At 38.8% G+C, this 27,873-nt stretch overlaps 1 protein-coding gene across 3 annotated transcripts in view; it reads right to left on the bottom strand.

Moving 5' to 3' along the window:
• Positions 1-27,873, bottom strand: part of kirrel3b (kirre like nephrin family adhesion molecule 3b) — a 219,161-nt gene that overhangs the window by 68,641 nt on the left and 122,647 nt on the right. For all 3 annotated transcript variants that reach the window (XM_047155222.2, XM_053678142.1, XM_047155224.2), the window contains exons 2-3: positions 8,707-8,856; positions 247-396 (exon numbers count right to left, since the gene is read on the bottom strand). In XM_047155222.2, the coding sequence (XP_047011178.1) occupies positions 247-396; positions 8,707-8,856 (300 nt within the window). The remainder of the gene's footprint in view (positions 1-246; positions 397-8,706; positions 8,857-27,873) is intronic.

Here is a 27,873-nt window from a genome sequence, read left to right as displayed (position 1 = left end):
ATATTGAGAAATATTCTGAACTACATGCAAGTAAATTTAATAATCTCTATGGGCCGCCCAGAGAATCAAGTTATGCATGTACAAAACCCAGCTCTGAATACACTAAACTTTCCCCATATAATATTGATGCAACTTTTGCTTCATCACTTAAGTCAACAACTCTGAATACGACTCACTGTTTTAAATGGTAGACATTTCCAAAGTTTGTATACGTTTGTATATAAGAGCTGCAAAGTTATAACTCACCGAAAACTGTGAGTCGAGCAGGTCGAGACCTCATGGCAGCCTGGATGGCCTGGCACTCAAACACAGCCTCATCTGCTAGCTCAACCCTCTGGATCCTCAGGTGGTGCTCCCCAGAACTGTGATCTCCAATTACAGTGTAGCGAGGATAACCTGGAGCACAAAACAATACATCAAGAAGGTGACAGTAGCAGTGTCTTCTCTAATGCATGGATTAGATCTAATGAGAATTAGTGCTATTTACAGAATCATATCTATTGTATTGAGGCAGTAGACAACATTAAAATGCTTTATGCACTTCCATGTTTTTTCACAACAATCACTTTTCCATCCTAACCGGTAAGTTCAATCTATTTCTCTCATTCGCTCATTTAATGAGTGATAGCTTTGAGACTTTTGTAGATTCTCAGCATATCATATCAGATGACAGCTCCTTTTTCAGAAACTCTGTCAGGTGAGACTATACACCAGAAATAATTACATGAATGCCATTACACATCAGATTGGTCTCATACTTGCAAATTAATAACACTTTTCCTAAATTAAGTCATATGACACCTTATAAAGGTTAAATTTAGGGCTATGGATAACATTTGCACTCCTTTAATCTGACTTAATTTATGCCAAACTCCAACCACATCACTCTGTTCATTTCAAGATCATGTTAGGATCATAGATGATAGACCTCATTATACCCCATTGCTGTTAAATTCTCAAAGGTTATTGGTCAGAAAGTGTATTTTATTTTTCTGTAACAGCAGCTCGGACAGTAGTTACAGCTCTAACGCATATCGAGTTTTAATACTTTATTGTTTCTATGGTAACAAGGGAAATATGGTGGACGTACCACAAAAAATAAAATCTAAGCCTAATTATAAATGAATTACAAATGTGTTGTTAATCAACAAAGTTTTCTGAAAGTATATGATTATTTAGTATTTATATTTATCAGCGCTGTCAACATTTTTTAAGCCACAGAAAACATTTTAAGCAGATTCTGCTGTCTTTCATGTAACCTTCCCATGACAAAGCCTGGGATTTTCAAACTTCTAGAACTTTCTCTCTTTGTGTTAATACTGTCTTTAAATTACAATCCTAAGTAGAGTTATGTGCTCATCACTCTTCCTGGAGAGGAAGAAGATAACACAGTTTAATAATGCATTAAGAGAAACGTCTGCATTACAACAGCAAGCAATCGTATATAAGAGTCAGATACTTCTTTAAAATACTTCAGTTCACTATTACTTTGAAATTTGCATGGGGAGCGAGGAACGACATTTGCTCATCTTTTGAATAAAAAAAATGTCAGACGAGGACACTTTTCATTGTGGAACGTTCGCAGCACGTTTCACGGCCCTCTCGATGTAAGTGACTTCCACGGCTCTCGTGAGGATGATTTCTACCTAATTATTGCAGACTTCTGAATTTAGATGAGATTAGCTTTTCAGGAATGCTTCTGCAAGCCTTCACTGCTTAACACCAACCCTCTTTTTTCCAAGCCCCAGTGATGACTAATTACTGAATGGAGGCCAGCTTTAAAAATGATCTCATCCTTGTTTTCTATGGGGTTTATTATATTTTTGAGAGAAAATAGGTTCAGCAGTCGTAATGTGGTTAGGTTCAGCAACATTTACAACTATTGTGCCATTCTGCGCTTTTTCAGTTAATATCTCCACTGACCCACTACTTGGATTTCTGCCAATGAATGCCTAGAGGTAGAATATTGATTTTGTTTGCACTGTCCATCGATATGAGTCATACTAACTTGAAAGAATGCACAGTGACATAGTTGTCTCGTGGCGAGGGACACATCCTACTCCACATGCTCCTATAAGCAGACCAAACCTCACCATCCATGGATCTTTTATCATTCCATCCAGGATCGGTTGGCAGGTTATTGAACAATCAGAAACAAGATACTGATGAGCCAGTGCTACAAACCTACATTGTATTTTATTTATATGTCTGACTTCGTTTGTTCGAAACATTCAAGGCCCATTTTGACCATATCTGCTCTTTCATTTGTGGTATTCTAAATATTCATTCATTTAGGATCAGGAAGCACTTTATCCTGTCAGGGTTACTCATGATCCACAGTCTATGCAATGTAGAGGTAGGAATACACCTTAGATGGGACACCGGTCCATTACAGTGCATCATACACACACACACATTCCCACACTTATTCACATCTAGGGGAAATTCAGAACAGCCAGTTTGTCAACTGGTATGTTTTTGGAAAGTGTGATTAAACCAGAGAACCTAGGAAACTCTGCACGGGCAGGATCGAACCGGGAACCCTGGAGCTGTACTACCCACTGCACCACCATGCCACCCATTCTCACTATTGCACTACTCTTCTCCCTAGATCCTACCCATTTCTTGCTCCATCATTAGCATATGCAGGAATGATACCTGGAGGAAGACAAGGGGCAAATCTAGACCAGGCTTTGGATGTAATGAGTTGAAGTCCTTGCGCATGAAAGTTGAGGCTATTGTACCACAAATGCCAATTGCTGCCCTTTGACTCATTGGATCCCATTCAGTATTAATAGACCATTAAGTGCCCATTGTTTTCCCCATTGAGATGGAGAGGAATAGCCAATTATGTTGCCGTGTGTTTTATCTGCCCACATATAGCTTTTAATCTGTCTCAGTGAGTAGGATGGTGCCAGAGGAACAGAACGACGAAACATTTTATGACCCATCAAAACAGCTATAGCTTGCATAACCACACCATAATCAGTGGGGATTCAGAATCAGAGATAAACAAAATCTGTCAACTTATTTCAAATGACTAGATTCATCCATACTTTGTGCTTACTAATGGCTTCCAATTCTACAAAAAAAAAAAAATGTTAGACCAGGCTTACTTATGTTGCAATCTGTTTCTTAAACTACAATTTTGTATTAAAAAAAACAACAACCCTGAAACACCAGGTGATGTAGCTGACACTTCAAAGCAGTCAAGTTTCCCTATATATTCGTGGCTAGTCAAAGAAACTGGAACACCCTAAATAACATTAATGGCCACTGACTCAGCTCGATACTCTGGTTTATTCTCCTGCCAAGGGATTGATGGATTTCCTGAAGCATCTATTAACGCTTAACACCTAGCTGCAAATCTTAAGGACTTCCTTTATCAGTCAGTGAAAGAGTATGTAATTTAGGTCTGTAGTAACTTCCAATGCATTATGGACTAAAGGTCATTTACAATACAATCAGCATACATTGACATCAGAACTCCTACTCGTCCATCATGCAAGCGTACGGCATGACCTTTATGAAGCACATGGTTTGACCCAGCCGACTTTTGGCAGCAATCATGCATACTAAATATTAAATCATAAATATTGACCTTGCATGACCCAAATCACATCTTAACATGTAGCCCAACTCACCTACAATTTCCTTACTTCTATAAATGGACAGAGATGCAGAAATGTGGTTTTTAAAGACACCTGGTTTGGTCTATTCACTCCCCTGTGCCTATTAAAATGTAATGGTTGCATCAACTGATAGTTCAACCTAGCTTTAATGTATATACTCTTGGTATATGATCACTAGATATATGCAACATATAAACAGGTGGGATTATAAGACTACAAATAGGCTGTTTTTATATCAGCCAGCATAGAGAAAGCTTTCCCTAGTTAAGTAGTTAGGCATTCATTATTTTTTGTTGCAGTGATTTGTTCTTAAAATTCCATTAATTCATTGCAAGAAAGCTCAAGGAGCAGACCAGAACAAGTGTTTAACAGAATAAAATGCTAACAAGCTGCTATTCTACAGCAAAACCAACCCCAGGGGTGGGATGTACATGCTCTAGAGAGCATTTATTTGAACAAACACTAGTAGACTAATACAGGGTAAACTGGGTGTGCGGTGGCTTAGTGGTTAGCACGTTTGCTTCACACCTCCAGGATCGGGGGTTTGATTCCCACCATGGCCCTGTGTATAAAAGGTGGATGGATCTTTCCAAAACTTTTTTTTATTATTATTTTCTAAATATATTATCATATCGGTCTTCATAATACTAAGGGATATGTGCAAAAAAAACCCCTCTGAAACCCCAATTTTGATTTCAGGGGCACTTTAAAGCAGATGCATTGCGGTCACACACGCAGCAACGAGCACACGGATCAGGTCTAATCTACTTGGCACGCTTTCTCTCAATCAATCCCATGAATTCCTTTCACTCTGAATGAAATTCGCATACATTCCTGAGCGACCTAAGAGCATCATGGATCAGCGAGAGGAATAAAACAACACATCCATTGATCACAATGAGTCCTGAAGACAGTATATGTCACTGAACACAAACAATGCAAAATAGCCCCCATTAGAGCTAATGGATCCATCAGGTCGGGAATGGATGAGACTTTATAGCCGATCAATGATGAAGGAAGTGGAGATGGGCATCAGTGATTAATGGTTACTTGGGTGAGCGAGTGTATCTTCCTAAAGCCTTTCCAAGAACAAACATGAGAGCGCGAGAAAGAACAAAAGGCAGGATGTCTTGATGAGCTGCATGATTGCAGATCATAGCAGGATTATAGATCCTGACTGACTGCTATTTGAAAGCTGAGAAGACATCATGAGTTGTTCACCAAATGAGAACAATTTTAATGTATGAAACCATGGTGTGAATTCAATCTGTTCAATTAAGACCAGACGCCACAGGAAAACGCCTGCAATTGTCAGATTTCATATTTCTAGATATTATTTTCATATATCACGTACAAATAAATAATTCCATGAAACAATAATATTAGGAGGAAATACTACATAAACCCAGTCGGGCATTGCTCAACACTAATAGATTCTTTGTTTCTGAGCTGCTGATAGATTATATTTTAGCTCTCAGATCTGATATCATGACCAGCCGTCACTGAGTGTCAGTGTCAGTGAAATACAAAAGGAAGGTAATGAAGAATGGTATGCGACTGATAAAAATCAGTTCTCTATCATTTTTTTTTTCTTGTGTCTTCAAGGGGATCAGAAGTAATTTCTCTCATTTTAATCACTGCTCTTCTGCTCTGGATTACCAGGCCCCTGAGAGACAGGCTGCGAGTGCACCTGTAATGTGAAGAGTGGATTTGGATAACTATTGTGCTGTACAAGGTGTCACACTTATGTTAATGCAGACAGCCTCTCGCCTCATGCCAGCAGTCGTAGACGTGTCATTTTTTTTTTATTGAGGAGATTGGCACTTGTGGACGTAGGCAGCAGCGTTAAAAAGACCAGCTGTGATGCGATATTTCTTTAAGTACCTTGTTCTTCAATGCTCGATGCTTGGCTTTTAAACCAGATCTCTTGGGATTTTGCGGAAAAAAAAACAAAACAAAAAAAAATCATAGAGGCAGTCTTCATGAGCCTTCATTAAATTCGTCATGTCTTTGTGTGCAAGTCCTCCATCGATCCGCATCAAAAACACGGCAGTTTGCCCATCTTCCCCACTTCAGACCCAGCACTGTTAAACTGACACAGATGTCCCATTAGGCTTTGTTCTCACTCTTCTCTCATTAGCACGAGTCCCACTTTGTCCCCTTTCCTTAACAACTCTCGTCCCAATTGTTTACAGCCAAAGGCTGGTTCCTCAGGAGCACAGGGAATTTGTTGGGACACAGCCACCCACAAAGGTTTAATTAGAGTGCAAGATCAGCAGCGAGATGGCACAGAGGCATGACCACTGAAGGTCAGAGGAGACAAGACCCAAGATCTTCAACTGAATACATATTTAATGGAAAATTCTGGGCCACAGCTTAGTGGAGGCTCAGAGGACTTTGAGCAAAGTTAGAGCTCCAGGGTTCTCCACGTGCCAGTTTTTCAAGAATTAGATGCTTGAATCTGACTCTGAACACTGTACTATGAAGCTTGACTATTTGGAGAAAACATTAAGCCGCTGATTTATTAATATCCCAAATAAAGAGTCTAATTTACATGCAATCTGATATAACTTTGTGGGTGATTTACAAAGAATCATTTTTTAAATGGCATCACTTTAAACCTAAAGAGTTTGGACCTCTGGGAGAACCAAAAGATCTCTAGTATAACAAAATATTACATCTAGTGCAATGTCATTTAAAAGTGATGAGGCATACCAAAACCTGTTCAATATGGATGTAAAGTAAGTGAGTATGTTCATAACGTATATGCAAATATAAACCTTTTCACAGCATCTCATTAAATACTATTGGCATCAAACGTTGCAGGACCAGACGTGCAGCAAATATCTAATCTGAAAGTGAGTTTATGACAGTAATACTAAATCATGGGCTTTTTTTTATTGTACAATATAATTGCTGATGCTATATAAACCTTGACTCCACCCTATTTGTACACAGAGAAACACCCCAAATCTTCAGTAACCACTCAGTTATGATCTGGGTCGTGGTGGATCTATAGTGAAGTTTATCCTGGGAACACTCTGGATGGGTCAACAGTCCATCACAGGTGACCATGCACAAACACATTTGCACCCTCATTCACACCTAAGGGCAAGGTACAGTCACCAACCCACCTATTGTCAAGCTTTTGGGATGTGGGAGGAACCCAGTCAACCCCTGAGGAAATTCACATAGACATGTTGATACAAATGACATATTTATTAGAACAAACCTGCAAAATGGACGAGATTTTTTTTTAAATTCTACTTATATGAAAGACAATCCTCCACAGACTTTGTTAATAAGACATTTTTATGGGTCTTATCAACCTTGAAATATGCTCTTACACACACAAACCTTTAATAAATCAGAGCCTGTAGACGTGTAAAAAAAAAAAAAAAATTACTTCTCACTGCATGAAATTCTGTTGCATTTATGAATATGCATGAGAAACAGAGTGCTGAAAGGTCCTGGGGGATGGAAAGGTTGCAGGGATCACAATTCAATAAGTGTTATGCAAAATTAAACAATTAGACTGATTTAATACAAGTAGCAATTTGCAAATGAGGAGAGACAGACGTCAAAAGCTATCAGCTAACTAAAAGTACTTCACAGGCTCACAGGTTATAATTTGGCCTTGTTATACATTACAGATAAGGAGACATAATAATAATAATAATAATAATAATAATAATAATAATAATAATAAATAGAAATCTATTGAACTGGTGTGAACCTGCTATAAACTAATAATCTAAAACCAATTCTGTATAAATGTTCATTGAGATTATTGTTCAATTGCATAAACTAGCTTTTCATTTGATAGCAGAAGATAGCAGATTTTGATGTCACATATCCTGTGGAAGGGAGTGGGATTGGTCAAATGTTCTATGGTAGAGGGTGGGATTGATCAAACTTTCTGTGGGAGTGCATAGAATTGATCAAACTTTCTGTGGGAGTGGGTGGGACTGATCAAATGTTCTGTAGGGTGGGTGTGATCAAACTTTCTGTGGGAGTTTGTGGGATTGAACAAACTTTCTATGGAAGAGAGTGGGAATGATCAAACTTTCTGTTGGAGTGCATGGGATTAATCAAACGTTCTGTTGGAGTGCATGGGATTAATCAAATGTTCTGTTGGAGTGCATAGGATTAATCAAACCTTCTGTCGGAGTGAATGGGATTAATCAAACTTCCTGTGGGAGTTTATGGGATTGATCAAACTTTCTCTGGGTGTTTGTGGGACTGATCAAACTTTTATGTGGGAGTTAGTGGTATTGATCAAACTTTCTGTGGGAGTTTGTGGGATTGATCAATCTTTCTATGGAAGATAGTGGGATTGATCAAACTTTCTATGGAAGATAGTGGGATTGATCAAACTTTCTATGTAAGAGAGTGGGATTGATCAAACTTGCTGTGGGGGTGCAGTGGATTCATCAAACTTTCTGCAGGAGTTTGTGGGATTGATCAAACTTTCTGTGGTGGTAGGTGGGATTGATCAAACTTTCTATGGAAGTGGGCGGGATTAATCAAACTTTCTGTGTGACTGTATGAGGTTGATCAAAGTTTCTGTAGGAGTGCGTGAGCTTGATCAAAATTTCTGTTAGAGTTTGTGGGATTGATCAAACTTTTTCTCTAAGTGGGTGGGGTTTGTCAAACCTTCTGTAATAGCAGGCAGGATTTATCAAACTGTCAAACTGTTAAGTAGGTGGGATAGGGCAAAGGCTCTTCCGGAATGGGATAAAAACACCTGCACACACACCTCTAGCTGAGACTACAGCAAAACTCACAAATGAAAGGAAAACACAGACAAATCACCTTTCTACCCTCTGAAAAATAAAGACATTCTGAAATGTCTGAATTTGTATAGTTCAAGGTTTTTCTGTTTCCTATGTGGTACTCTTTTAAAAATGTAATTAAATTAACCTTTCAAAAAACAATTTTTTACAGCTTTCCCCAGTAACCTTTCATGTTCTAGATTTAACCAAATGTACAACCCTGCTCCTTTTGAGCACCAATTTTTCAAGATATTTTCCTGTCTTCATTTATCTGGTAAAGGACCTGGTGTTTTTCCTACCTGCTAGGTCTCGTCCCACACCCAAAGCCAGGCCATCTTTGATCCACAGCACAACACCATGGTAGCCAGGAATGGAGCATGGAAGAGTGACTAGTTGCCCAGCCACTACCACCAAGTCCTGTGGCTGCTGAGAAAACACAGCAAGTGCTCCTAGGGGGGAAAAAAAAGGAGGAGAATGTATCCGTCAAACACTCGGGCGACATTTGAAACACCTTGTGTCCATTTCAGAGTTACAAGAGCTTCATCAAATATTCCCCTCTGCAAAGGTCCTAAAAGTCATTAACATTAATATCTCATGTTAATGACGCAGTGGGACTCTCGCCTGTCTGTCAACACCATGTAACCGAGAGCCACACTGAAAAACGCACATATTCAATGAGCACTGCTTCTTAGTGGATTACATTAGATGAGATTGTAGGTGGTGTCTTTTGCTATTTGTGCCTCTTAAGAGAGGTGTCCGTTACAGCATGAGAGAGAACTAATCCAAGGCCTCAGAGGCAATTTGCTTTAAAGTGGCCCCTTGCATTTGTCTAAAATAACAAAGTCGTTTAATTAGTATTATGACATTAGGTCCAACACATAATATCACACATAATCATATAATATCAGGTTGTATATGTAGTTATGCAGCCATAACCAACAAAGCTTTGTATAAAAATGTAAGTCAATTAGTCTATAAGACTGTCTAACACTACACTACTGCACTAAAATATTGAGAATGTTTTCCCTGTGATTGCATGGCTTTTCTCTGCATTCTCTGTCTTCCTTCAATAAAAAATGCCAGGACATGGAATGAATAAGCAAAATAGCCCCTAGGTTTGAATTTGAGTGTGAATGTGTATAGCATCCCATCTAGGGTGCATTCCCACCTCATGCCACCTGTTCCTGGGATAGGCACAGGATGCATTGTAACCATGACCAGGATAAAATAGTTATTGTAAATGAATAAATGAATGAACTTAGAGATTCTAGTTGTGATCAGGTCTCATTAGTGTTTCGGTCATGGAGCATCCAACTAGGAAAATTCCTAAACATACCAATGGCCAGTCTTCTCTTTACTGATGTGTGATCATGGCTGATCATCTTCCTAAAAGTTGTTGCGTTCCAGCAAGCCTTTTTGCGTGTCTATGTGGGGGTGTGGGTGACATTGAGGGGCAAGATTGTTTTCTGTAAAGCTGTAGAAATGGGGTGTTTCAGACTATAAAGGCATCATGTAAGCTGTATACCGTAATCTTACGGTAGCACGATATGTTAAGGTAATATAACTGTGCAAATGCATGTATCTTCTCAGACATGGAGCCACTCCAGCAGTAGGATGAATGTCTTTCATTTCACACTGTACCCTACCTTTATTACTATGTCTCACACACTGACACATAAAGAAATGGTGAGCCCTATGTTTTGTCATTCCTATACGGAGCAGGATGGAGAAATGCGTGCTTGTAGAGAAAAGTAATGGAGCGGATTGATGGCAGTGGTGCTGAACCGTTCAGCCGTCTCTAATATCAGCTTTTTTTCCCCCGTTCTGAAGACAAAGCTGGGGTTATTTAAGCTTTCTCTGAGACATCTGAGGACACTCACAATTGCTACTTATACCCTTTTCAGATTCCAAGCAGAGAAAAGAAGACATGTGGAAAACGAGACCTCTGTAGATTAGAACAGGAAAAAAAAATCTTTTCTAGTAATTGATCACAGGAATGGGGGTGTATTGTATTAGCTAAAAAAGTCACTCCGGTTTTTTATCCTGCTCCGAGTGTGATGTTATAGATAGGCTTGTTAAGAGGTAAACACATGTCTGCGGATTGATTTATACAAATTCTCCCTGGCGGATCCTGCAATCTGCCTTCCTATTATTAAATCAAGACAAAAAAATGGACTGGGAATATGATCGCATATATTGCACACTTCATCATTTAAGCCTAGTAGGCTTTGCCCCTAAGTGGCAGTATTTATTTAATTTTAATGCCTCTTCTGTATGTGTGCACGCATATTTGCGTCAGACTATTTGCAAAGAATTTGTTCACCATGTGTCAAAGCTAGGCAGGACCTGGAGCGAGGCAGTAAAAATTGGCTTTCCTCTTCCTTCTCTCTTTTCGCCCATGCTACTTGTGTATTAATTAAATAAATGTCTGAAGTCTCTGTGCATGGTCCGTAGTAATGCAACTCTTCATTTTAATCTCCTCAAAAGCGCCGCTTGAAATCCGTTACACTACCAGCTCATATCCCTACATTATGATGTATCTAATCAGGACGCTTTCTTGAAGGTAGCCACCACCTCACCTTTAAGAACACCAGGAAACTTGCTCATTGCTAATTATTTTGACAGCTTGTATTGGCTAATCACAACATTCATATGTAGTCTATTGTAGTTATTCATTATAACATATATATATATGTACACACGCACACACTGTTATATTCTCAGAGGTGTGCCCTGTGTGCATGGAGTTTGCATGTTCTCTCAGTGCTTTGAGGGTTTCCTCCGGGTTCTCTGGTTTCCTCCCCCAGTCCAAAGACATGCATTATAGTCTATAGGGTATGAATGGGTGTGTGAATGTGTGTGTGAGTGTTATTGTGCCCTGTGATGTCCCCCTCCTTGTGCCATGAATGCCCTGGGATAGGCTCCAGGCTCCTCGTGACCCTGTGTAGGATAAGCAGTACAGAAAATGGATGGATGGATGCATGGATGGATATTTTCAGAAGTCAGTAGCCAAACCTACCAACATACACTATAATTATTTATTTGAAATCACTAAGACCATGAATGGAATACTTGAATACTTGTTGGAGGCAGGACATTAAGAAGGAGTAGGAGAATGAGTTACAGCACAGACTTGGCTTGGCCAGTTAGTGATCAATGACATAGTTGTATTATCATGAAAGTTCTTCAAAAGCTTAGGAAGCTGTCCTGTTTGAGCAGACTCAATAGATAAGGAGGTGAGAGAGCTGGACAGACTAAAACACTAAAGCGCTGCTGCATCAAACTGTTTAGGTCAGGGATGTCTACAGTATTCTTCTCCGCAAAGGGTCAGTTTGGGTGCAGGTTTTTGTTCCAATCCAGCAGGAGCCACACCTGATTCTACCTGTTTAATGAGTTGATCTTGACTTTCAGCACTACAGTTGATGTAGGACAGTAAAAACTGAGCGATTAAAGAAGTTCAAAGTGAAAAGCTCAGCTCAGAATTTCATTACAAAATAAATCATTGAAGATCACATGATAATTATCAAGATTATTTTGGAGGTCGTTCACAGTGAATATTTTTTCTTTAAATGAAGGCATATACAGTATATGCCATCTGGATTGGTTTAAACAGAGAGGAAGAGTGTGCCATGAGCTCCAGAGGAAAACTGCTCTCGTTTTTAGAGCTCGGTTGCATCTGTGAGCCTTCTGCTTCACTGCCCAGATGGCCATATCTTGAGCCTTCCTCCTCCTTATCTGTCATGTTGTAAGAGTGCCAGCTGTGATGCCAGTTGAGCGTGCAACTCAGCGCAGTGAGGAGACACTCACTTCTAACAGTCGATTGGTAAAACCATAAGATGAGCACTGCAGGGATGAGCAGCAGGAGAGAAACCAACACATGAATGCTCCCAGGCCCAGATCTGCAAATTAACGTGTGTATGAGAGCACAAATAAGAAGGCAGAATCATCAGTTTATACGTATGTGTGTGTGTGTGTGTGTTGGTTATCCTTCAGGTGTTGGCAGTGATAAATGCTTATATATCTTACGTTTTTAACACATTATGACCTTTGCTGAGGCAAAGTTAATAAAACAAAGTTCATGACTATGAGCACAGATACAAGGCTGTATAAATATACTATAGATATCTCCAAGTTTAGACGTTATAATCAGTACATTAGTACATCAGGCTTCTGAGTATGCGTGCGTGTGTGTATGTGCTTCTTATTAATAGAGTGCTATCTTCTTGCAGACTTGTCAATGGTGTCTACTCTAACCCTCCACTCTTTCCATCTCACTGTCTTTCCCTAAACAATCATGAAATAAGTTGTTCCAACTGACATATCTGAATATTTTAGGCAAGACAACATGCGAAGAGAGATGGTGCCAGTACTAATGTATCCTCTGTCAGTAGACAGAGTGTGTGTCCAAGTGGAAGCCTGCACATTTTCGAGTGAATCAGCTCTCGAGTGTGCTTTGGCATGAGAAAGATGCAGACTGACACTTCACCAGTCCCTCAGGCTCCTCTCCTGCTCAAACCAAACGAAAGGTTCCGCAGGGCACAGCGTGCCTTAAATGACAGTCGCATTTAAGCAGCAAAGAGCATTAACATGGTTCAAAATGCATGCGGAGAAATTGTGTCTCAGGAAGCCAGTTCTTATTATTCACTGCTTCATGAACCAGTGTTCTAACAATAAGAGCATGAATAAAAACTCATAGGATTATCAAAGTGCTGCGCCACAATCCACGGCGTTCTTTTTTAACAATGATACTTGTGAGTGTGAGATATGAGAAGCAAGAGTACGACGTGCAAATATCTGCTTTTTTTATTATTTATTTTAATTTTTTTTTGATCGAATCACACTTCACCATTGTATCCGTGCCGGGATTAGAAACAGCTGTTGCGGTGAAGTGAAACTCAAAAGAATGACGGAACAACCTGAAATCTCCTGAAAGTTCTCTGCGTTTTTTTTTAGGGCGCCACTAAGATGTTTACTTTTAATGAATCTGCAGTTTGTTCTACAATTCTTTATGTAAAAAGTGCAAAGGAGGGCAGGTTAATTCTAGAAAATCCCATGTCCATTCCAGGACAAGCATAGATTGCCGGTTACTGCTACTGTGTTGCTAGTTTGTTCAGATGCTAGTCAGTTTTTATACCGTTTTTGCTATTCGTGTGATCATGAATGAACAAACACGGAGGTTTTGGCATTCATCATTTTTGACATTGATTGGTTACATTGACTATGTTTGCATGCAAATCAAATTCCGTTTAAGGTCTATATTCGGGTTGCAACCATATTCCGAATGTGATGTTTATATGCGTACAGGCATCAGGATATTCCTGTATACATAGTTGTTGTCAGTATGCCTGAGTTGCCATTCCTAAATACCTAGCCTTCCTTGTGGATTGAGCATGCACATATACCTCCTTTCAGTGCATTTTCTGAATAAAGTGTTTACATGCAGCGAATTTCGGATTAAAACAGGAATATTCCAGGGGTGGGAATCAGAATTTGGGCAATCGGAATATTGTTATTAATCTGAATTGGGCAATCTGATTGTGGCGTTAGCACGACTCAATACAAAATAGAATACTGCCAAAATCCAGTTAATATCGGACTATTGGTGTGTATATAAATGTAGTCGATGATACAGGAGATCAGATAAAGGAAAAGCCAGTGGAAAAGCCTCTTCACTGAAAGGGAAATTGGGCAGGACATGAAAAACACACTTGTTTACGGTAGTGGATAATTTAGGCTTTTTTTCTCTGTGAATTGTGACCTATGAATTGCCAAGCTTCAGCTTTAACAGATGAACTTTTCTGCTTAGCATATTAGGTATACAGACACCACACAACATGAAGCCAGTAAGGCATTACGGAAAAACAAAGGAAACTTAATTTGTGATTTTCTTCTGTTTATCTTTATGCGTGTGTACACGTGTGCATGACCTTGTGATATAATGCATTCCTCAGATTGAATAATTTCATTATCAGACTATCACACTATACCATCTAATATCTAATATTACTGATCCATTCAAGTAGTAAACTCTGGCCCATTTTATACATGCACAGAAGCGTCTTGCTTCACCCGAGCTAGCGGAGCCACAGTGACTTCTCAAAGGACATCCACACTGAACAGAGTAAAAACAACTGCAGGTAGAAATCACAGGCTGCCTCAGTCTAAATGAACGATTCTCCCAATTGTATTTGTGCTATCAATCAATGCTGACTGCATCCTTCAATGCTGTGCTATATCCTTGATTCTCAAATGCCTTTCAAGTAAAGCTTAAACAGCTTGGCATGTGCATAAAGTCAAATCTTATCAGCTATCTAACTACTCTTTACAATGCACACAATTTCGTTTTAGTCATATGTTCCCAGTAACAACAGAGAGTGTGCATATATATTCATTTAGAGCTAATGGAAAGAATATAGTTCAAGTATATTTTAAGGATTTAATTTCATTAAATATGCAAACTCTTTAGGTTATCTTTCGTTTAGCTGCTTGTTCTTGTAAAAATCAACCAGAAAAAAAATTAAATAATAATAAATAAAAAACATGCATGGTCTAATAATGAGAAGAAACAGTGATTGTGTGTGTGCTTTAAGTGTAAAAGTGGAATAGTGCATAAATATTTAATGCTATAATTGTTTTATTAACATTTATATATATATATATATATATATATATATATATATATATATATATATATATATATATATATATATATATATATATACCACAGTGCTGCTAAATTCTTAATTCTGGTTGGTCAGAGGATTTTCTACAGTAGCAGCTGTAAGGTTTATATTTATGTGGTCATTCTAAGACATTATAATTAATTGTAACATCATTGTAACTGTCATTTATATTAACAAGAAAAAAGAAACAAAAAAGATCTTTGATACATTGAAGCACACTTTAAGGAAACATTTATTTATCATTTAAGGAAATAATCTTCAGTGTCAGTGCTTAGTAGCAGTCAGTTAGTTTTCCACTACAGTCTTCAGTCTTCAGGACAGAGGACGCTGTTTCTCGTTAATATGCCAAGCTGTTTATTTTCTTTGTTTTGTTTGTTTGTAAGAGAAAGAAAAAGAGAGGCTGATCTTCCATGAACAATTGTTTATAAAATAAACGAAATCTAGTTTTGTGTATATTCTACATCATTAAATGTAACTATAAATGGATAAAAAAGTATGACATGTTGTTCTTGGACTAATATAAACTGTAATCATTATCAAATGTGGTATAAAATGAATAAAAAACATCTCAGGATGTGCTGTCATTAGAAGAAAAAATATATATATATTCAGCTTGTGTAGTGTTTCGTGGCACATCTGCCATAACAATTTTATATCTAATTAAACTTGCACAAGAACTCTTAGTTATTAGGATCTCAATAATATTCATTTACTTAATCACTAAGAATTATTAAGAATTATCTACACAGGCCAACTGACTCTCACATCCTCACAATCTCACGATCCCTGCTACTGAGCCCGCTGGCTCGACCTTGCGCTAGGCACCCAGGGCCGAGCGCTGATTGACGGGGTAAATTTACGCCGGCGCCCTTCCCCGCAGGAGACGGAGCCATTCTCATGGCCTTGATCACGCTCTCACTCTGCCTAATCCACTGCCAGCGAGAGCTTGAAGGTGCCACGCCGTGATTGACGCGCTTAATTATCTGCAGTGCAATCACTAATTTGACAATCCCGCAGAAAGAACATCTATTAATCAGCACAGCTTCAGAGCGAGAGGCAATGCTCTTATCGTGCCAGGTCACATTACATTTAAATTTGTTTGTTTCATCACTCTTTTTCCCTGGCAGTAGGGGTTGAGGGGTATTAGCATGCACTCCAAAAGCTTTTGATGAGATGAATTATGAATTCTTTGCCTTCGGTATTGTACATGCTCTAGGCGATCATCAACTAGAAAAAAAATGTTTCCTGAAAGAAGTGAACACACGCACATTCATGAAATCAGCCAATCCTTGGGCAACTGTACAATTTGGTAAAACTGGAAAAAGATTAATCAACAGTCTTTCCAGTCTTTAACTCTCTAGTTTTGAGCATGTGTACTCTGTAGCCTCAGCTTCTTGACAGAAGTGAAACCTGATGTGGTCTGCTGCTGTTGTAGTCCAGCCACTTCATGGTTCCACATATTGTGCCTTCTGAGATGCCTTTCTGCTCACCATGGTTGTAAAGAGTGGTTAATTGCATGGCAGTGGCCTTTCTGTCAGCTTGAACCAATATGGCCATTCTCTTCTACCCTCTCAATTTCAATTTAATTCAATGGACATTCTCTCAAAGCAGCTATATAGAAATATATAAACAATTGGCACGTCTAAAGTGTCCGTAGTGTATGAATGGGTGTGTGAGTGTGTATGTGATTGTGCCCTGCGATGCACTGGCACCGTGTCCAGGGTGTACCCCGCCTTGTGCCCGATGCTCCCTGGGATATTCTCCAGGTTCCCCGTGACCCTGAAAAGGATAAAGTGGTATAGAACATGGATGGATGGATGGATGGATAAACACAGGATACAGATTTTAAATGTGTGATTTTATCCCAATTGAGTGAGCCGGTGGCGACGGTGGCGAGGAAAAAACTCCCTAAGATGTTAAGAGGAAGAAACCTTGAGATGAACCATTCTATTTTCCTGTGTAAACTCTTCAGATTTTTGTGTATGAAAAAATCCCAGCAGTTTCTGAAATACTCGAACCAGTATCTGGCACAAATAACCATGCCAGGATTAATGTCATTAAGATCACACTTTTTCCACATTTTGATAATTAATGTGAACATTACCTGAAGCTGTTGGCTTGTATCTGTGTGATTTTACATACTGCATTGAGAGACATGATTGGTTGATTGGATAATTGCACGAATATGCAGGTGTACAGGAGATCTTAATGAAGTGGAAAGAGAGTGTACATTTGTTTACTTAACTAGTCGTTATATTAATTTCCTGAGAATTGACCAAAGTTCATTTCAGATTAAGAAATGCATAATTCACGGTGAGTTATGAGCAACTTGACCTTTGAGTGATAATTCCTATCAGAAAGTGGGGGTCACTGCCACAAGTGCATTTCATATCTAGTTTATCTATCACTAGTGGATCAGATGAAAGGCATCAATATGTGAGTGGATGAGGTGGTGACATTTCAGGTGCTTAACCCAAGGCAAATGTGTCACGCATAAAAGACGGCATGCGCCTCTGCGCCATTTATTCCGAAAATCTAATGGATGTATTATATATTTGGAGAAAATACACCACCAATCATATCTGATTCTTATATGTAATACTTTTTAAAGTCCTGAAGGCACCTGTGAACTTTTGTGAAACACAAATGGAGCAAGAACTTTGCTGTCATTGCTTTTCATTTCCTCTGTCCATCAGCTGAAGCTTATTTTAGAATTATTTATTACAGTGAGAACACTTTATGATGCCTTTAGAGACAGACTTAAATGTATGTATATTATTATAAGAGACTATATATATAACGACTGACTTCATTTAGAACACACAAGCTGGGAAGCTCTGACTGCAGAGGACAAAACAGCCTTGAAGTACCATTGACTTTATGATTAAGAAAGAGTCTTGAAAGCATGTGTGTGGTGCACCCCTTCAACCAGGGTGAAAATGGAAGCTTTTATAAACTTTGTCCACTGTTATCTATAGTGCGTGCAAGCTCTCTTCTCTTTTGATGATGATGTGATGGCACAGAGCATCACAGACATTCTGACAGCAGGTATCTGATTACAAACTGAACTAATTAGGCCATTTCACAACAGTATGTAGCAAAGGCAACAATAATCAAAGCATGCCATTCAGTGTGTGAGGAGATCATAGTTAGCCAGCAAGATTTTAGACAACTTTAGGCAAGACTGCATTTGTTAAACAGGCTCCTTGCACAGTGTGATCTTTGCAGGCAGACACCAAGGCAAGATTAGAGAGTAGCCCTAATTTAAGCAAACAAACAAATAAATAAATAAAATACATTTTGGTAAAATATATGCACGGTTTCAAGTACAGATGTCAGAGAATATTGTCAGAAGACGTTAATTTTGGTCAAAACCACTTTTTCCAGAATTCAGTTACATTGACACTGATGGGTTTTTTTTCCCTCACATGGCGACATATGTACATGTGGGAGGATGCAATATAGCCTATGACAAGACTGAAAAGGTTCAGCCTGCTTTATCCTGCTTCTACACAATTACCTGGATTGTTAAAAAATCCAAACTTCAGGACTCATAAGTATTTCCCATTATAACCTGGCATATTTTATCACTAGAGACACATTGGCTCCCTAAGGCACAGCTGGCAACAATGGTCTAATAGTCAAATAAACACGGTGCCAGCAGCATGGGTAATATAAGACGAGATTTATGTGTGCATGTGTGTGTGATTGGGAGGGGGTGGTCTTCATTTTTCCTGATCTGAATGTACAAGCTCATTTCCCGTTCCGCATACTCTACTGAAAAACAAATAAGCCGATACGATCTAGTCCCGGCCGGGCCGATTGTGGTATGATGGCTCGGGCTTTAATGAAGATTTGTCTACACCACTGCAAACACGAGGCAAACAAGTGAAATAAAGATTAGCGAGTGAGCAAGATGCCACATTTATGCCTCTAGTAGCACAGCGCATTACGCACAGCGGTATCGCTTCCCTGGCAAAATCAAGACGGATAACCTGTGATGATGAGTCCTAAAAATGACAAACAGTAGCTGCAAGAGGCCTTGGGGTTGATGAGTGGGAAAGAGGGGAGCATCTTTCACATAATCCTCTGAGAGAGGAAGAAAGCTCAGTATTCAACCGAAACATAAAATACCATAAACTGTTATTGAATCTGTTTTGGCCTGTATCGTTCCTCCAAATCTGATCAAATCAGACCAAAGAACTGCTCCCAGGCCTCATAACCATTCAATGGCTTTATGTCATAGCATTTTTTAAATCTTCTTTTTCTTTGCCTATTGTTGGGGGAAACCGATGTGTTGTTCATTGTAGAATTAGTGGAACAGAACACTACAGCATTTACACACACCTACACACACACACACACACACACACTGGTCATTTATTTTGAAAATCCAAAAAAAAAAAAAAAGAGATTGGTTTTCAAGTCAACGCCTTTTCAAATAGAACTGCATATTATTCTATTCAGGGTACAATACAATATTTCATCTTCACTTCTCACTGGATTCACCACCAACAAAAAAGGTAGCTTTCAACAGCTTTTTTTCCTTCACAGATCAGCACTACTGATTAAAATACCACAGCCTTGATGAATGTTTGATTCTGCTTGATCAGAAGGTGTTGATTAATCAAATCACATTTTTTTTAAAAATGTGCTTTTTCTAATACAATATCATTTCTGTAATAGCAACGTACATGGGGACTTGTACGGCGGACACTTCACATAAAAGGATTGTTGACATGGTGAAAACAATCCGTTTTCTGTGAAGAGACGTTTTTAGGAAGGAGTCTCCCCAAAGTGTTTCATTCCTTACATATAATAGAATATGCTCAGATGTGATGTTCACTCACGTTTGCTGCGTATTTCCAATCTAGCCAAAAATTCTGAATTCTCAAAGAAAAAAAATAAACATGAAAGGCAACCGAACATTCATGACATGTTTTGGTAAATGGTAAAATGGCGCACTTATATACAGCTTTTATTCAAAGCGCTTTACACTGTGTCTCATTCACACATTCACACACACACTCACACAGCGATGGTACCAGAGCTGCCATGCAAGGCGCTAACTTGCCATCGGGAGCAACTTGGGGTTCAGTCTCGTGCCCAAGGACACTTCGGCATGTGGAGTCATGTGGGCCGGGAGTTGAACCACAGCCGCTCAATGTTCTGTATTTGTTTATTTATTTATTTAATGATTACATTATTTGTGGGAATTATATTCAGTGTGCAGGTTGGGCAAAGTTTGAAAACTGTCACCTGGAATGGTTTAGCCATAAAGAGTGGAGTCGGTGTTCCAGTTCTTCTCAAGATGGTCACTTGAGTTCTTCCACTCCAACCTTAGCAAACTATGCCTTCATGGAGCTCGATTTGTGCACAGGTGTATTGTCATGCTGGAAAAGGTTTGGGCGTCTTAGTTCCAGTGAAGGGAAATTGTAGTGCTACAACATATAAAGGCATTCTAACAGTTTGGGGGAAGAACCACATATGGGTTTGATGGTCAGGTGTCCACAAACTTTTGGCCTTATAATGTATGTATGTATGTATATATGCATGTATATGCATATTGATTGAACCGCCACACCAAGCAATTTATTATAAAAACAAAAAAAAAGTTAAATTTTTAAAATCCCTTTTATTGCATAACTGATACATTTTCCACTACGTTGAAAAACGTATACTTTCACATCACATGAACTCTGATCCACAGATTTCTGTTGCTTTGATGAATATTAAATATAAAGGCAGATCAAAGAGTTATGAGCTAAAAAGCCCCCCGAGGATGATTTTCACAGCAGAAGACATGAGCAAAGTTTTTAATATGTGTAAAATTCCAAACCTAACGAGATGCCAGTTTCCAAAATCTCTACCGAGGAACAAGGCTTCTATAGCCAGAGGTCTTTAACTAAAACTTAGAAGAAATTATTGTAGAGAAAAATGACTGACTATTACGACCTACGGAAGGAGACAGTTTCAAAGGTGCTCCTCTCATTAAAGTGATCGAGAGAATTCCATCAGATTATCATTCCTGCAAACTCGCTCATTGCATCAGTTTCTTCACATAGCCTTTGTCATCTCTGGATGACGTATTATGTTATAAGAGCGTTGTGTCTTTACTCCATCTATCCTGGCTAATGCTGTGAAGTGAAATTAAGATATAACAAATTACCCAGCCCTATTTGGGCTTCTCTAATCCCCAACCACTTAAAAATGAGAAGTGCAATGATTTGTTAGCTTCATTTAATTGTTACGGGAGACAGGAGATGGTGAACAGGGATGTGGCAAATAGTTAAGATAAATTGTATCAGCAATTAAAGCGGTGCATTTTTTTAGCCTATGGAGAGTTGCTCCTAAACAAATTCCTGGGTCTACCATCATTTTTTTTATTCCAGGAAAGCGTGGAAATAATTACGTTTAAAATGCTTTGGGAAGAACATGACAGAAGTGATGCGGCAGATTGCATTCAAACTTGTAAAATGTCTATTACGGTTCTTTATCCTTGCTTTAAGTGCTGCCTTACAACTGTGCTAAGTAGAAAAGTGCTTTTTTTCCCCCACCCACATTCTATATATGACAACCCAGTTCTCAGATGTAAAATAAAAATGTAATTCCATCAAGAAATTGAAACAATGGGAGAGAAAAAAAAAAAAAAAAAAAAGAATGAAATGAAAATCTACTGTCACATTCAGTGCTGTTGTTATATTGGTCACTTCCATCATATCGGATTTGTGTTTTATACCATGAAACTACAAAGCGCTCACTATCTGTTCAGCATCTTCATATCACTCTGAGGCTTGTGAGAATTTGTTCTTCAATAGTGGGAAGATAAGGGGCGGAAGAGCTTTAGTCCATCAGTATATTTGATATTTCCCTTCGACTGCAGAGTGAGTACTAAAACAGAGTTTATGTTTGACAGGCAAGTGGAGGGGGGGGGGGGGGGGGGGGGGGGCGAAGAAATACAACTTCCCTTTAAAAAATCTTATGAACACCAAATAAAACAGAAACATTTGTGCAGTTATTAGATTATTAGTCATTGTAGTTATCATTATACTCCTTAACCCTAGGAGGCGTACACCTGTTCTTGCCTATTTTTTATAGCTAGGTTTCAATAAAAATGTCCCATTTTATAAAGATATGTGGTATTTTATATCTTTTGTGTTGAGCACACATAGGTTGATGACGCACTCAAAACTGTTGCTGAACGACCGAACGACCTTAAACTGAATAAGAAACTGTCTGACTGGTCAAAAGCTCAGAAATTTGGGCCTGCTGCTTATTATCTACGTCAGCATATGAATTAGAATAGAAAACTTTGAGTGCCGTCTGGATTAAATATTTAAGACTATTTAGTTATTCCTTGCGATGTCTAGTTCAAGCATTTTGTTTGTGATGTTTCTGAGCTGCTTGCATTGCTTGTTTTGTCTACTTTGTTTGACTTCTGTTTGTTTATCCAACTGCCTGCCCTTCTGTCTGTGTATTACTTTGAGAAATGCCCAACTCCTTTTTATTTGTTTACTTTATTTTTTATTATTATTATTTAAAAATACAACACTGTCTGTCTGTCCAGCATTCTGGCTCAGTACTACTAGGCATCTATGAATGATCCCTATTTGCTACACGAATCTCCTCTAAAAACATATCCATGCAAATTCAACTTGAGGCAAAAGACTACTCTCTGACCACGTCCCCTTCCCTTTTCCCCTCCATCTTCTTCTCTTCTGAGATATACATAATCGTCTTCCCACCCCTAGCTTGGGTGTACCCGCATGTCTATGGGAACATCAGGAGGGACTGCTAATCAAAACATTTGTCCTTCTTTGAGTGGCTTGTGGTTTGCTGGATGACCGCTGACACTGATGCCAGATAAGGATTTGTTCCAATCAGTGCTGTCCGGCCGAGTCCCTGATGAAGTTGGCACTTAGCCTTGATTTCTGAGAAGCTGCTGTCCACCAGCCAGCACCAGGTTAAATCACAATCCAGACAGCACTATGGCTACTTCTATTTATAAAACCGTATCACATGCATATACACGCACAAGTGCAATTTATTGCATGAAGTAAAAGGGAGAGTGTTAACCTAGGCCTCTTCCACCTCCAATACACAACATGTAACCGGTGTTGTTGGCAGTAATCTGTCAGCGAGTGTGTTATTATGGACCAGGCGCAGACAGGAGAGTCTCCATCTGACAGGTGTGAGTGCTAGAGAACATGAAATCGCCATCCTGGAGGCAGGAGACATTATGGCACGCTTCCAGGATGAGGTGTCTGTTGGGACGGATATGGGATAAATCCATCTTACATGAGAGAGCAAGTTATTATACTCCAGGTGACGTTTCTTTTATTTAAAAGAATAAGGAAGGGGGTGGGGATGGGGACATGGGGGATTGGGAGTGGTCCTATTGAACATTCTGTTTAGACGTGTTTAGACGTGTTTAGACTCTAAGACATTGTCTCCTCAAGTCCACTTAAACAGATTTTTATCAGATTTTTTTTTGGTGGAAGCAAGTTTTCCACTAATCATGCAACTGTATATACTGTATATACGATAGATAGATAGATAGATAGATAGATAGATAGATAGATAGATAGATAGATAGAAACCTTGAATCTAGATGTTTACATATAGAACTGTTTAGAGCTGTAAACAGTATTTTTAAAACATTGCACAGAAGAATTTATAAATGTCAGTAACTTTTCTGGATTAAAAAATCTCAAAATAACGATTCCTGGCCCACATGACTCCACATGCCGAAGTGTCCTTGGGCAAGACACTGAACCCCAAGTTGCTTCCGATGGCAAGTTAGCACCTTGCATGGCAGCTCTGCTACCATTGGAGTGTGTGTGTGAATGGGTGAAGGAGACACAGTGTGCCATTTACATGTTTTTTTTTTTTTTTTTTTTTTTTAATCTCTGATGATGCTAAATAAAATAAAACAAAATAACCCTTTCAAAAATGTAATAAAATGACACAATTGGGAAAAAAAAACCCCAATTAATCATAATTCCAGTTCACCGTAAAGTATTTAGCCAATTTTATAAAAGGAAACAACTACAAAGCTCTTTAACCACCCAGATATGACAATAAGAGTCTTATCCCATCGCTGAAATGAACTCAGTAAATATATCCCGGGTTCCAAATATTCAGAGTTCACGTTTCCAAATTATTGCTAGCCCATTTTAAAGTTGCACTAAACTCTCATAATAAACTGTACAAAGTGTGCACAATTGTGATGTTTCCCTACAACCTACGAGTATGGGCATCTAGCAAATGCCAGTTGATCAAATCCGAATTTGCATTTCAAAGTGTTACATTTTTGGAGCTTTGCAAAGCCTGTAAAATAGCATCTGCTTTCAAATCATTGAAAGGGGGATCAAACGTATCGAGGGAAAAAAAAAAAAAAAAAAAGAACTGAAAAAGAGAGAAAGGACGGGAAACAAATGCTGGCGTGTATATTTTACATCCTTTAAAGTGCATTAGCAAGCTCCACAAAAGAACACAGCTGCGTGGGACACTGTAGTCACAGCGCTTAACAGCCTGAAGCATCGATTGCAAATGAGAGAGTGATGATGTGAAAGCCTCGTGCCACATACTAGTGAAGTGCACCGCATGACTCCAAATCCTGCAGCGTCTCACTGATGCTGATAGGAGTCCTGCTAACATTCCAAGCATGGCACTGAGATCTGGACACGTTAGTTAGTTTGCTTTATTTGAAATCTTTTGGATTTACACACCCCAGGATGTTGTTCCCATCGCACTATGTTCCGTGACAAAGGTTGTTGACTAAAGCGCTTAATAAAAAAGAAATGCAAAATATTAAAAAAACAACAACAAAAAAAAAACCACTATTCTCTTAAGAAAGAAAGACAATGTGAGAAAATTAATTATAGAACACAACAAAGCAGGGAAACTATGAGAGCAAGGTCACGGATGAAGAAGCTGATAGTCGTGTTTATGAATTAATAATAACTCTTCACAATTTGCCTGAGGTTGTTAACATTTCATAATTAAAACTGACTAAATGTGAACTTTCCACTGTATTAGAAAACAACTATTAATTATTTCACTCGATGTACATTATCAAGTCATGCAGTTCTACACATATATCTACATACAAATCATATAAATGCATCTTTCTCCTGCATGTCTTTGATACAATTGTTCCACCCATTTCTCCGCTTCTCGTTTTCTTTTGGTGTCTTAACCTTTTTTCTTTTTCTTTTTTTTTTTGAGACATCGCCAATGCCTAGAGCAAACATTCCGCCTTTGGAAAAAGCATGGGTTCAAACAAGGGTCTTTTGCTTTGGCCTCGTTCTAAAAGGATGTCTGAGTTAGTTCTGCCAATACACATCTCTTTTTGCCAGATTAACCATTCACTTTCCTTTTATTCAGAGTTCATCTAGGCATATAAACATGACTGGAGGCATTTAGACGTGTATTTAGAGTCGGCAACTTGAGTTCAAAAGTTACGGCAATATTTATGTGCGGAAAGTTACACCGATTCAGAGACAGGTTATGCATGTGCTAAAGCTGATTTGGGCTCCCCGTTCAAATGATTAAAATCACCTCTGTGTAATTCACGCCTTCATGGCTGGCAGATTTTTCTTGAGTAGAAGCATCTGAAAATTTTTTTTCAAGCATCTAGACTGCCTTTTCAGAATTAATTCCTCATTATGAGTATATTCCCCTAAACTACACCAAAACACTTGTTAGGAGTATAAATTTGGCAGTGATGGCCTCATGATGCCCCAACAGTGTTTCAGATGGGCGATGCTGCTTAACTCAGCAGGCCACTGAGGTTCACCAGCTGTCTTTCCCAGCCAGAGATGGTGCTAATTAAAGCCCCTTCCTGTGAAACTAAATAATAATAATAATAATAATAATAATAATAATAATAATAATAATAATAATAAAAAAATAAGAAGAACCCAAATGACCAAGGGAGGCCCTGTTGTTCCAATCTCATTAATACATCACCAGCACCTTCGAATCTGAGGCACACTATATCTGAGTTGATTAGAAGAGAGAGACTATATGTACACAGTGACAGATAAAATAATGAGACGCACCTTGACAAGGTACAGACTCAATGGACACGCCCTAGCAATAGAAACAGGAGGACGCAGGAAAGCATGGCTCCCACAGGGTTGTGCCTCCACTGCAACTAAAGCACAGTCAAGACAGAGCTACACGTCCTAACACGTCCTATGCTGTATAATAGCAGCACAATACATCTCAGCCTGCCACAATATTAGGGACAGTGAGTGATCTGCCTCGCTCTTGCATTTTCTGTAATTGTTGTGATCGCTCTTTTTTATTATTATTATTATTATTATTATTATTATTATTATTATTATTATTATTATTATTGTTGTTCTATATTTTTTCATACCTTTTATTAGTAAATTCACTTCTATCCTGTAATTTATACATTTTATCCTTCTTTTTTTTCAATTATTCTGTATATAGTAAATTAAATTTTGTCCTTAATTTATACATTTATGTACGCTGTTCGCACTATTTATTTATTTACTTACTTACTTACTTACTTACTTACTTATTCTATTAGAATATTATTCAGTTTTTATTTTATTTTGTCTTTTATTTTAGTTCTCTTGTGTTTACACTACCCTTCCCTTGTACTTGCTTTGGCAATACAAATGTACAATTGTTAGTCATGCCAATAAAGGACATGAAAACTGAAACTGAGAGAGAGAGAGAGAGAGAGAGAGAGAGAGAGAGAGAGAGAGAGAGAGGGAGAGAGAGAGAGAGAGAGAGAGAGAGTCAGCCACTAGAACAAGCGCCCATGTTTGTTGAATGGCACTCGGCTTTAATGAGAGTGCTTTGGGAATGCTGCCTGGCTACGGCGTGCCAAGCAGCAGCAATTGGGCCATTGCTGTGCTGAGGAGAGGAAAAGAAACCATGCCATCAACCCATCTCTCTAGATGCCTGCCATTCCTTATTACCAGTGCACGCAGGCCACCCTTGGCCCCCTGATAGAAGCTCCCAGAATGCACTTCCTCTTGTTTTGGCTGTGCCTCTGCTTGGAAAGTCCATACTTTTCAGATCCAGCCCTTAATATGCAGCACGAGCCATGTTTACTCTAGAGAAATGTAGTTTCAGCCATCTGTACCGACATTTTGTGGGTTTTGCTTTCCAGGACTTCGAAGAACCAAGACAAGAACGTTTCCTGATGGATTATTTCACTCCTAGGATACCTGAGACACTAAGACACTACTAAGTGTCACCGTCTACAGAGCAAGAACATTTGTGGAGAGATCCGCCCTTCTCTATGTTCAGCTGTAGGCAAGATAACAGATCTAACACTCATGTCTAAAGGTCTGACAAAGCCTAACATGCATCCTGCTCTGGCAGAATGACCTTTACCCAGGCTGTCAGACTCTCTCTTTCTTCACAGGTCCCTCTAGCCACTGGAAGAGTACCATGGTGACTGATACACTCCTGACAATTTATATCTCTATGCACCCAGAGTCACAAATACTGAACACAAAAATATTTTCACTATATTCAGTAAGGCAGCTGAGGTCAAACAGCACGAATCTTCCTTACAGGGCTTATTTAAAAGATCTAACTTTCTACATTTGAGCTGATTAAATGAGAGAGTGTCCTTCCCTTTTTTAAGCACCATACCAACACACAGAGATGGCAAGTATGCCAACCATTGGCCATTTTATCAAGGTCACCTACCACTTAGATCCATTTTGTAGATATACAATTGCTTATTGTAGCCTGTCTATTACTATTCACAAGTTGTCAGCCACCATC

The sequence above is a fragment of the Ictalurus punctatus genome, chromosome 4, assembly GCF_001660625.3.
Source record: "Ictalurus punctatus breed USDA103 chromosome 4, Coco_2.0, whole genome shotgun sequence".
NCBI classification, from domain to species: Eukaryota; Metazoa; Chordata; class Actinopteri; order Siluriformes; family Ictaluridae; genus Ictalurus; species Ictalurus punctatus.
This window is presented reverse-complemented; position numbering and strand designations above follow the sequence as displayed.